Raw genomic sequence first — 13,508 nt, 5'->3', positions numbered from 1 at the left:
TGTTTTCTTATAGGTGATATTATTATAAAGGAAGGAACCATTGGAACAAAAATGTATTTTATTCAGGAAGGTGTTGTTGATATTGTTATGGCGAACGGAGAGGTATTTCCACAATTATACTTAAAACTTCTAAATTTTCATTATCAAACAAGAAAAAATGTTAACTTCGGCTGCACCGAAGCTATAATACCTATAACACCATTTAGATGGGCATTTGTTCAGTTCAGTTCAGTTTGATTGACAGCTTGTAGCGCTGCCGTGGATAATAATGTGTCCAAAATTTCGAGAATATAATTTGTCAAATAAAAAAGTTTTCCATACAAGGACTTGAATTCGATCGGTCAGTTTGTATGGCAGCTTCTTTTTTCTTCTTTCTTCTGCTTCAAATTTCAGCGTTTCAGAAAATATTAGATTATAATAATAACTAAGGCAACACATGAAAATAGCATTAACACCATGAATTGCATTAGATGTGGTGTACTTTCCTGAAAATAAATTAATTAAAAATGAATATAAAGATGGAATTTTAGCTATTTCGTAGTAAATAATACTCACATTCAAACAAAAGCACTCCATTTGAAAGAGGATATGGTCACAAAAGTTCGAAATGCCGATTAGGTAGAATCAATACACGGTCGAATGGAAAGAGTGTTAAAGACATCAAATCTGATATTATCGGAAGAAAAAGATATTTCCCCTTTCTGAATTTCCATGTACGTCTCCGTACCTTCCGAAATTGCCACACATCTCCAAAATACATTTGTCCAAGTTTAATGACGATTCTATCAATGCAGAAGTCAGCAAGTTTTTAGACGTTGCTTGTCACATGGAGCTACCAGTCACTGAAATAGACCTCGAGCTGAACTGTGCTGTGGTCAGATTGGAAGTTCAAACAGGTGTGTTTTGGGTTAACACCTTTCGAAATAGCAAAATCAAGAACGTCTGGAATTTTCCTGAGTTCAGATGCCAATAAGTAGGCTCGCCAGTTGAACATGTGAAGTCTTTGTTCTAAATACATTTCAAAAGTGTTCTGCCTTTAGTATTTTTGAGTGAGGAGCCCCACCAGGTCTTTTTTGCATTATAATCGCCACCAGCATTCATTACTTGTAATAGTAGCGGAGCAAAGTATAATGCAACTATCGTTACATTTCCAAGAGGGCTGGGCAACATGACCATTGCTTCCTGCACCCAATAATGCTTAATTGGTTCAAGTGAGAGAAATACCAGATTTTATAAGACCTGCAGCCCCGCCACTTGCATTACCACTGGGATGGTTTGATTTGATTAGTTCGTATCCTGGGATTTTGATATACCATGATATGTACGTGTATTAAAATGGGTTTCTACTACAAGAAGTACATCGATGTTGTTGTTTTAATATAATGTTCTACTTTTGCATATACCGTTAGCATTCAATATGGTAATTTTTAATCTTACTTGCTTTGGGTAATTGACGTTATGAGTTGAGCAATAATTTGCGTAAATTGAGCTGTCATTTGCATGACCATTTGTTGCATGAGCACTTCCACTTTTTTCATTACTGATTCTTCATCGACAATTGGTAAGGCAATGGATTGGCGACGGTTGCTTGACTGGACTTAAGGTCCGTTACGCAACAAACTAGCAAAAGTTGTACCAAGAATAAGTTGACTTGGTGGAGCAGACCGAGATTCATTTGATTAGCAGGCTCGTAGTTTCTACCTTGCTATTTAAACAATCGTAGGCCTGTTTGCTTGCATACTCTGCAACCTTTGTAGTCAGGGACATAATTCAAATATATTAGCCTATGTCGATAAGCCACAAAAACAACAATTTGTTAAAAGGTTTTAATTCATAATGTCAAAATTTGCGGTTTTCTTTTGTTTTTATGATTCAAAATCAAATTTTTCAAAAGTTTCTACAAATTAAAATATGGTTTTTGTGTGATAACTGAATACGAATAGATTGTAAATCACACAGAATCGTAAGAAGTAAAAAAAAGAAATTCATGTGAAAATTTTTTTTTTGACATTTTGAATTAAAAATTTTGTTAGTAAGAGGAAGCACGCTCCGAAGTAACACAATCTTATATAATTTAATCAGCAAAAAGTACATATGTGGCATGCTTGAATACATTTCTCTCATAAACAATATACTTATGTACGTATTTTAAATTTGTATTACTTGTACATCAATAAGATTTTCACAACAAAAGTGAAATACGACATTGATAAATGCATTTCATTTCCTAGGTTGCGACTTCTCTTTCTGATGGTTCATATTTCGGTGAAATCTGTCTACTGACGAACGCAAGGAGAGTAGCCAGTGTACGCGCGGAAACGTATTGCAATTTATTTTCTTTAAGCGTGGATCACTTCAATTGTGTTTTGGATCAATACCCCTTGATGCGCAAAACTATGGAAACAGTTGCTGCAGAGCGATTAAACAAAATCGGGAAGAATCCAAATATTATGCAACAAAAAGATGAGCAAATTAGTAATCCGGAATCAAACACTATAACCGCAGTAGTGAATGCGTTAGCTGCCGAGGCAGACGACTGCAAGGATGAGTAAGTTTTTATACATTCCAAGACAACTTTTGAGCAATGAAGTATGGATAAATAAATATTAGTAATTAAAGTTTCTAAAGAAATGTTAATAATTTTGAGGTACTTTCTACTTATACATTGCTTATTGAAGACGCTTTTATCTAAGTTTCTTTAGTTAAAAAATTCGAAGTTTTTACATAAATACATATTTCCTTTCAAAATGTTGTGCAGTTTGGTTTAATAAGCCCCGTCAGCTTTTCAGGAATTGTAAAAATTTGGAGAGGAGCACATTATAACTCTCACAAAAATCAGTAATTTTTATCAGTTTTCGTGTCGACATTAAACTTTTTGTATAATTGAAGATTTTAGCCAGCAACCAGTAATTTAATGTTTTTTTAATTCAAACCGAACTTGTATGCATTGTAGAGCAGATTATGAAAATGAACTTTCGGAAACATTTCTAATGCTATATTTTATACAGCTCCATCTAATTTGTAGTTTTTTAAATTATATTTTCAAAAGACAAAATTTAAATTTAAGACCACTTTTCCTTTATAAACTTCGATCTATATTGATTACAATTATAGTCTAATATGTTTCTACTGAACTTTCAGCGATATCGATATCAAGGAGAATTTGCTTCACGGTTCGGAATCTAGTTTCACGGGGCCAGTACAAACGATACGAGAAGGGTTACCGAGGCCCAGAAGCGGCGAGTTTCGTGCTCTCTTTGAGGGAAATACCCCATGACACTGAAGCTTGGAGCGAATTGGTACATAGCAAGAACAAGTAGTGCAATAACAACTATTGCAATTGCAATACCGAGGGCAACTACGACGGGAAACAATATGATAAAGCATCGGAAGGATGTACATACATACACACAACCATATTACGTGATGATCACAAAGAGAGAAACACTTGAACATATTGTTAATATGTACTCATACTCGTTATGATGCAACTAATGTCCTCAGCAATTAATCATAATTTCAGCTCCGCTAACTGTGATGACTTTAATAATAAGAATCGAAATTTGAAAACTGGTGAACTAACTCTACTACATACAAAATTCATACATAAATGCATGAAAATAACTTAATACATATAAAAAATCGACAAAAACCCATGATAATTATAAATAAATAAAATGTAGTAAATTAATGAAAACCAAATATATATATAAATATGTATATCTATAGAATACAAATAACTCGCTAGTGTACAGGTTATTTAAGAAAAAACGACGACGATGGCGACTCGAAGAGACTTCAAACTACACTATAGAATTATAAATAAATTTGAAAAATATATGAAAAAAAAATTAGAATCATAAACCAAAGAGGCATTAAACATCCCTACCTACCAAAACATGCAAACAAAGTAAGTTGCATGTTTAGACACGCTGTATTGCAATTATTATTACTATTGAAGCCGTATCAAAACTTATAAGTTAAATTAATTTACACACTGACATTGAAATATATAGTAGATAAAACGCAGCCTGAGCAAGGAAACAAAAAGACCAAAACAAACAAGGAAAATATATAAATACAATTAAAAATAGTGTGATCAACTAGTGACATACATACTTGCATACCAAAAACAATACATCCTACCAACATGCATTCAAGCAATACATACCAACCACCCCAAAAACGAAAAAAAAGAAATTAAAATGCATTAATACATACTCGTATGCATACAGATATACACTTACCTGAAGCAAATAGAAGAAATAAAAAATATATTAAAAAAATTGCATTCATTCAAATTGAAACAGTACATTGAATGTAGAGAAATGTTGTCTTTTTATAGCAAGTTGTTATATTTTTTAGTTAAATCGTAATATTGCAAGTTGTATTTGTTTAAACTAAGATCAGAGCAAAGTACTCATAACAACTGAACTCAAAATATTAAGGGCACATGTTGGGCATATGAAAGCACAAAGAGACAAATTAATGAGTATCTTAGTATTTTATTACACGTAAACTAATAAAACCAGAAGGACAACGTTTGCCTTGAAACGAATGACATTTTATTTATTTATAGATCAAAAAATTCATCCCTTGGTCAGCAATAAGATTGGATAAACATTAATTTTAATTTCTTTAGAACATATCGGATAAGATATGACTTCTGCATTAGACTTGAACTCATTTAACCCATAGAAAATCACCTTAATTCGATATGTACACAGGAGTAAATTTTATATATGGTATTACTCCAAACGCTCATTTGCTCACCACTTGGAAATATTTGCATACATATACATACATATGTACCTACAGTGACTCACATAAGTATTTGGCATAACCTCTTGTAAACACTAAATTGCACTTTTTACAATAATAAAGGCTGAACCTAAGTCTGGGTTCATACACGGAAACTTTTTTGCTCTTTGTCGGGAAATTATCTTTTGGTGCTGCCCATTGTATTCACTTGGACGACTAGAGCCGCGTTCTACATTCCCTTTCACATTATATTCTCGAATTCCTCTAAGCTTCATTTACGCCGTGCACAAAAATACTTTTCATTAGCTAATTTTTACCCTTGTTCATTATTTTCTATACTATTTTTATTATATTATGCATATTTACATATTAGGTACATAAAAAATATATATGATAAAATTCAAATATTCGAACATCTTGTAAATATTCATCTGAAGCCGACCGAAATCGCAACTATGCAAAGAACTTCAAAATGAAAACTAATACCGAATTGTATAGCAGCAAACTATTATGAATATGATTACAAAGCGTGCAACCCAAGCACCAGCGACACGATCCTTTCATCTTTCCTCAATCCGAGTCGAAAAAGTCCTCGTGTGAACACAGTCTACTAATTTTAATGTGTTTACTTCCCAGCAAGTCACGGCTACCGAAGCTCCTATACTTTGTAAGAATTAGCGCAGAAACTAGCACATATACTTGTAGATTGTGCTACTCTTAAAACCATTGCATAAGAAAGGGATGAACGTACACAAGAGTTTCTGATACAATTGTCAATTGGACCTGAAGAAACATCATGGATGGAACTCAAGCAACTGTCAAAGTTCAGGAGGTCTGACGTTTAGCAATTGGAAAAAGAGGGACGGCCAGATTAAAATCCTACAGAAAAATATGTAAACAGAGAGATTTGTGCTGATGTTGCAGATCACTAACAAAAATTGTAAAACAATAAAAATGAAAGAAAACGCGAAATTGAATTGTATGTGATGATATCTCTTGTGAAGTCATGCTAAGTGGTATTGATTTTCAATTGAAAATTTTCAAAAACATTTATTAATTGAGAGCTAATACATTTATTCTTTTGATTACGTATTGAAAGTCCCTGCTGTACGGTCTGTTGAAGCGGACGGTAGAAGCGGTTTTGACTGTTCATTTACATTGCGCTCTCATAAGATAGATCGTATCAGCTGATTCGGTCCACGGTTTTGCATCGGTGACTGTTTGTGCCTTTACCATTTTTATGCTACATTTCTACTCGGTTATATTATACACGGATAACTTCAACCCATATGTATATACACTTTTGCATGCATAATTACGAGTAAATATTATATCATATTTCATAACTAACATGTTTTGTAAGCAACGGTTTCTTCAAACTCGTTTCTGTAATCACAATTATAAGTTGTCAAAATGTTACCTAGATCTTAAGCTAGTAAAATTCTGTCGGTCGGATTCACCAAAAAAAATGTTAAAATTTCTGTTTGTATAACTGTTCTATAGCTGATCGTGCTCTTTTATTGGAATTTGTACCATATCCAATCCTTCAATGAAAATGTTTCTGCCTCTTTTGTACAAAAACATACTTATGTACTTATATGTATACATTAAGATCTACTAACCAACTCCAGTATAACATTACTTTTGCTAGCTCTTGAGCTGGTAAAATTCTGACAATCGGATTCACCAGGAAAAATGTCAAAATTTCAATTTAATTTTTCCACCTTTCCACTTTAATTTTTCCACCGTTTGGTAAATAATGTACCGCCAGAACACATAATTAGCAACAACCTCATAAACATTTGGGAGTAAGACGTGTTATGAGACAGTGGGCAAAGTGCTTATGGGTAACAATTTCTATACATATACTTGATCACGGTGTACGCAAGAAACCGCTTATTTCAACTGTAAATAAACAAAAAAAACATATTTTTCTTCCCCGACACATAGAAAAAGAAGGTTTTTTTTTTAATTTTGTAAGAAAATAATATTCAGTTATGAAAGTAAGTACAATATTTTTGGGTCGCATGGGCGGGGTATGGTTTAGCGGAAGCCAATTGAAGAGCTACAAGTTAAAGACGTCAAACCAAAAGTTAAATACGGTGAAGGAGCCGTCAGAAATGTGGACATTTGCCAACAACCACTCAAAGTGCCGACATAAACACAACTGATAATCAATGGTCCTATTTGAAAGATAACTTCTGGACACTCAAAACTCCATCGAAAAATACACTTAAAGCCGTTTTGCTAGAGGAATGGAAAAAAATACATAGAAACTATGCCAAGAGGCTGTTAATAATTAAAACAAATGTTACCATACACTACTAAGTATATATGTATATATATAGGCTATAAATGAATTAATATATCATCATTTGTCAGAAGCAGAATGCTTTCGTGAGTAATATAAATAAATATAAAATAAATTTTAAGTTATTATGAATTAGTAATGAAAGAATGAAGAAAGAGTTTATTTATAAACTAACAAAATAACTAATATTTAAGTGTAATGGTATACAAATGATATCTTGTCATTAACTATGTCCTAACTATGTTCTTATGTACATATGTATGTAGTATATGGGTTGCTATGTGTATGTGTTTTTGACTTCTCGAAATCGCTTAGAAAAGAGTTCCGGCGAGTTTTGAAAATAGTAAAATATGGTAGAAAAATGTTGCAAAGAGGCAATCGATACAAGATCGCTCGATTTTATCGACCGCAATTTTTATGATAATAGCGGAAATTGTTGCTTCTCCTGGATCTTCTTCCCACAGTAAAGAAGGAAATGAACTCGAAAGAAACACTTTCTGTGTCATACTTGACAGTGTTATCTGGGTAATGAAAAGAAGATTCGCCGCAGTGAATGACGAATCGTTCTAATTTCTATGGCAGTTCTATTAATTAAAAGAAGATGAACTCAGCTACAAAAAGTTTGCAAAAAAATAGTATTGCGTTGAGGTATCTGATAAGTTGTCCAATGAAGCTATTCACCTCAAACACGTTTACGATACAAATTTTGAAACCCGTCTTACTCCATCCAATTTATTGAATGCCATGAACGCTAGAAAATTCGGAAACCCTTTCCCAAAAATTTGCATCACTTTGACAATATTTTGCACTTTGACAATATTTTGCACTTTATCCATTTCTGTTTCAAGTAGTGAACGTTTTTTTAGTACTTCAGCAAAGATCAAAAATTTTCATCTCTCATGCTCGTCACAGGACATGATTTCACGACTAGCTACACTCTTCCTAGGGGCAGAATTAGCTAAGAAGTTGGATTTCCAAACTATTATCGAGGCATTCGCTGCCGCCAAAGCTCGAAAAGCTCACTTCTAAGTTCCAAATAATTGTAGATTGGAGGATTTTAAACTGCATGTTCAAAAACTTAATCATAATAGTCAGGAGATTTCAAAATAACCGTTTTTTTTAAATTAATTGGATCGATAAATAAAGGTTTGAATGAAATGTTTCTGTATTTTTATTAATTGTCAAGTCTTGCTATCCCTATATTTACATACTCCGGTATAATCTGAAAAAATACTTAAACTGAAGTCTATGTATGAACTGATTTTGGCATTATTGATTCGTACAAAATAAATTTGCTCCACCCAACATCAACAAGAAGGTAAATTTATATAGATGTGATCATATATTTGACTTAGTCTTCAAAAACATTGAAGTAGAAAGTGGAAAGATAGTTAGTAATATTAATCAAGTATTAGAAACATTCCTGTAGTCCAGTTTTTCTCTCAGCGGCTCTAAAGGGGAGCCATAAACACCTTCACCGAATCCCTCCCAGTGAATGGCATACTTCGAGTTAAACCACCACCCATAGCAAACGAAGAGCTCGAGTTGCCCCCAGATTCAAGAGTGACCCTTGCGCAACTTCGTTTTGGATTTTGTAGCAGATTATCCACAATTGACCACGACATACCACATATATTTCCTATATGCAACGAGTTCCCAAATTACTCTAACCACTTCTTTGCACGCAACGAATCCGAATCATCTAACACCAGTCTCCCTAAGGTCTGACCCCGTCGCAACAACACATTTCCTGGGTCTCCTGTTAGATGACTGCGATGACAACCAACTTCAACCTTACAACCCAAGCGGGAATAAGATAACCGCTACAACAACAACAACCTGTGCAACTAACATTTAATGTGTTTACATTGGGACTCTTTTGTAACCCAAACCGGTTTAGTGTGGGCGAGGGGACGACGAGGAAAAACGAAGGGACCGTGCCACTCGTATTCGGGTGGCACGCATTGTGTTCTTGTTCGTAACAGCTCGCTGCTACCCTTTTCAGCATTCCTTTTCACTTTAAAATTCTTTTAATGGTTGCAAGAGCGCTCGGTTTCAAATGAATATATACCATATGTTCAGAAATTTTAATTCTGTTTTCTATTTCTTGTACGTAATATGCAAATATGTATGCATAGAATAATAGAAATATTTTGCATAATTGTAAATAAGGAGGAAATTAAGTCACTCAAAAATATTCAATTTACATTTTTAATAAAAAGAATTATAATAAAAATGGTAACTTTACTGTTTTATATTTACATAAAATATTAAGATGCTATCATATTTGTCTTTTAATCACAAAGGATTAAGTTCGAATATCATTTTATTTAAAACAAGAATTGTAATTAATTCAAGGATGTTTTATAACAAATATTCTACCACATTCATGGTAATTCCTTGCAAGCAAAATGTGGGACCACCATCCCAACATACAAATATATATCCCAAAATATGCAACACACTCTAAGTGTCGCGTAGCCGAACCGCACAAACATTTGCTAAAATTTTATGAAAAGGAATGACAGAAAACTCGATTCGAGTTGCTGGACTCTTTTTTGCTTGTGTGAATGCACAGAGCGACACCAAAAGAGAATTAGCCGATAATGAGGGTCAAAAGAGTCCCAATGTAAGCACACAAATTGGCATATACAGAGGTTCCAGTCGAAAATTCTTATAGCACAAACAGTTACCGACATTCCTCCATTCCGTACTTACCGCCCGTATCAAACCAAATTGTCAAAAGTTATGCCCGTAGTTGAAACGCAGAAATCCGTTGTTCTCTTTTGTTTTCATTTCACCAATATTGCCATTGTTCAATTTGTATACACGATTTTTCACACATTTAGTTTTTTTTGTTATAATTTTTCATAATGTAAAAGCTCAAAACTCAAATCCAACTATTAAAAATAGTAGTCCTATTTATAAATAAGTGTATTCGACTGTGATTTTGAGTTATTTTAATAATATTTCAAATATATTCATGTTCATTTTTTAATTACTACAAAATATCGAGATTGGCAACCCTGCGTTGCAAAAGATTGCTCTCTCACTCTCAGCTCACTCGTTTCTTCCGAAAAAATCCAATTTTCGCGGAAATCCTACCGTACGGTCTGTTAAAGCGGACGTTAGCAGCGGTGGTGACTGTTAGAGATAAATCGTATCAGCTGATTCGGTCCAGGGATTTGCGTCGGTGACTGTTTATGCCATTAGACTGATAATAACATGTTCACCATGGTACATTCGCAATAAAAATATTCACAATAATCTTGGTATTCCTATGGTTAAGAAAGAAATAGAGGACAGTAGAAAGAAATATGAACTTAAACCAGAGAACATATATCATATATATGCATCATATACATATATATATATATATATATATATGATATACGTTCTCTGCTTTGAGTCTAAAACCAAGAAAGTGCAATTTTGTAAAAAAAACCGCGGTGTATTTGTGTGAATAGCTTAAAAAAAATTCAATATTTCATTTTAAGCTCTCAAATCGTTGTTTTTAAATTTAAAAGAAAGATATTTGTGAGTTCATTTAATTGATTTTTTAAATTTTTTTTATTTTTTTAATAAGCTTAAACTTTAGCCATCGCCCTACTTGTATTAGCAACCGAGTACATGGGTACCACAGTGGAAAGCATAGGAAAAAAATTTTATATAATTTCTATTAATGCATGCAACTAAATTTTATTAAAAAAATTGAGAAATATTAAAAATTTTTTTTTGATAATTAGTGACATTGAACACATTGTACACGATTAACTGAGTGCTCGTCACACACAGGTTGGTGATAATTGGCAGAGAACGTATATCATAGAGAAGGTTCATGGTGTGCCGATTGTCAAAATGTTCCTCTTGACGGAAGGTTACTCGCCAACATTAGTGCATTTCACCACAAACAAATTATATGCTGATTTCACCAGAATTTTACCCCTGCGGAGCGCAAAATAGCAGAATTGAGCATTTTGAATGTTAAAAGAGAAAAATAATGCTAAATTCAATGTTAAGAAATGTACGCTTACAGATTCGTATATTTACAATGCGCAAACGAATTTACATATAATTTTAAGATATTCTGCATATACAGGGCGGCTCACGAATCGTACTACAAAAATAAACCGTAATAAGTTTCTTTTTAATCAATGCATTACATTAATTTTTTTTGTATTGTATAGAAAATCTTATTTTATTTTATACAATTAATTATTCCTTCATGCTCAGCCACGCATATGCGACACCAAATTAGAAAATTAATGCGGGCTCGAGGGTTCGTCGGGATTGCCTCAAATATCTATCTAATGGACTGCTTCAGTTCAGTCAGATTTCTGGGTTTGATTTTGTACTCCTCTTGCTTGACATAACCCCATAAGAAAAGACCAAGCGGTCGCAAATATTCTTATACATATATATGTAAGTATATGTATAATTATGTGTGCATGTAAACAAATATGAAAGTACCCATTATAATTGTTAATTTGTCTATATACAACGTATGTATGTAAATATGTACACTCATTGTTTCATGGGAAATCAGAACCATACACACTCTTGCAAACATACATCGCATATGGCAATTGCAAAATCAACCCTTTTTCATATACAATGTGGCATGCGTAAATGGAAACAAAGTCAACAAGTCATGTGCATATATACGGGCAGATGTGTGTACAAAAAATTTGCATATTTACATACGAACATTCTTTGATAAATACAGTCAAACCCGGTTAAGTGCCAAATCCAAAGTTGCAGATTTTTTGTGCTTTGTAGTACATAAGCGATTGTGGTACTTAAAAGACTGGTACCAAAAAAATAATTTCTATGTATTTAAAAAAAAATTACCGTTTTCCTTAAAAAATTAAGAAGAAAAAAAGTGAGATGCAGCAACACAGGCAGATAAGAGGGATTGGAGGAGTAATACTTAACCGGGGCTTACTGTATACATAAATCAGAGGAATATTGAATATTTTCTTTAAAAAGTTTCTTGAATTGTAAATCGACAAATATACTATTTTGTCACTTTTATTCTAAAATATTTTAATACTCATATTTGAGGGGTTGTCACTTTTCCCTTCTAGAGGGAATATCAGAAATTTGTTCAATTTATGATTTTTAGCTTTTGCCATCGTCGTGGAAAAACGCTTGTAGGCAAAAGCATGCTCGGGGGGATGTGAGGGTATCTGTTTTTATGAATGAAGCGAGGTTGTTTGTTAAAAGTACGCCTGCGTTCATGAATGAAAATGTTGTTGTTGTGCAATTTTCTTGTGACGATTGTTGTTTTTGTAGAACAATCTTTGTAGTTTTTGCAGGTGACATATATACATGTGTACGTATATTCATATGTATGTAGGTTGGTTTGTGTATGCATTATTTGTTGGCAATGTTATATATACATACATACATATAATATATATGTTGACATATAAATCAATGTGCGCACATATAGCAGAGAATGTTAATATATGAATATTTATATATTTATTAACATTCTCTGCATATAGTGTATTGATAAGTGATAAATTATGATTTGAATTTCTGAATGCGTACATTCAAATGCGCATGTTCAGATAAATGTACATATGACTATATAAGATTAATATGATAAAAGATATAAAATTATAAAAGAATGCATATTATGTAAAAACTATATAATATTATTAAATTCCCAAATTGACTATAAATTTATTTCGAAATTCCATAATTTAATAGATCTTATCAGTTTTGCATGCATTCATAAAAATTCGCAAAATGATATTCATATCAATAAATATGATTGCGTATAAACGTATAAAAATATAAGCCAAAAGGCTAACATGCAGCTGTATGTAATATCAAAGCAAGTCTCTGAGCATAATTTTCATTGAATTCTCAGCTCTGTTCACTCTCCACTGTTAAAATTTCTCCTTCCGAGCCAGATTTGGTGAAATTCACTAATAAAATCTTGTTAGGTTTTGACAATTCACACGCTAGTCCGCAATTGAACCTTCTCTATGATATACGTTCTCTGTAATTGGCACAAGCCTTACGTGTCTTTCACCGTCTTCTTATTGGCAAAGCATTGCAGACATGACAAGATCCTATTACTTTTTTCCTTCCGGTTTTATCTTTTGGAGTCTGTAGACCAGGATTTATCACGACTGTTTCTGTCAGTATATGGCTTAATACACTTTCAATGGCAATCTTTGTTGAGAAGTGGCGCATTACTTGTGGATTCGCCGTGCGATGTTCAATCATCGGCAATGATAGTTCTTCACTTAGATTACGCATAATTTGACAACGTTCTGTCGTTTTTTTGACAGTCATTTTATTATTTTCATAATAAATTATATATGCCGCAAGTGAAGAAATATCTAGCATGTTGAAGAACATTGCCATTGACCATCTCAAAGATCGTCGTTGACTTGTGTATCTCCGCACCATTTGGTCC

The 13,508-nt window shown here is 33.1% G+C and overlaps 1 protein-coding gene across 9 annotated transcripts in view; it reads left to right on the top strand.

Annotated features, from left to right (window-relative positions):
- Positions 1-4,558, top strand: part of Ih (hyperpolarization activated cyclic nucleotide gated potassium channel Ih) — a 51,225-nt gene extending 46,667 nt beyond the window's left edge. For all 9 annotated transcript variants that reach the window (XM_070108660.1, XM_070108659.1, XM_070108662.1 and 6 more), the window contains 3 exons: positions 14-102; positions 2,232-2,548; positions 3,142-4,558. In XM_070108660.1, coding sequence (XP_069964761.1) covers positions 14-102; positions 2,232-2,548; positions 3,142-3,277 — 542 coding nt within the window. In that variant the 3' untranslated portion in view covers positions 3,278-4,558. The remainder of the gene's footprint in view (positions 1-13; positions 103-2,231; positions 2,549-3,141) is intronic.
- The last annotated feature ends 8,950 nt before the right edge of the window (positions 4,559-13,508 follow it).

The sequence above is a fragment of the Bactrocera oleae genome, chromosome 4 (assembly GCF_042242935.1).
Source record: "Bactrocera oleae isolate idBacOlea1 chromosome 4, idBacOlea1, whole genome shotgun sequence".
NCBI classification, from domain to species: domain Eukaryota; kingdom Metazoa; phylum Arthropoda; class Insecta; order Diptera; family Tephritidae; genus Bactrocera; species Bactrocera oleae.
Note: the sequence above shows the minus strand (reverse complement) of the source record. Positions and strands in the feature narration are given on the sequence as shown.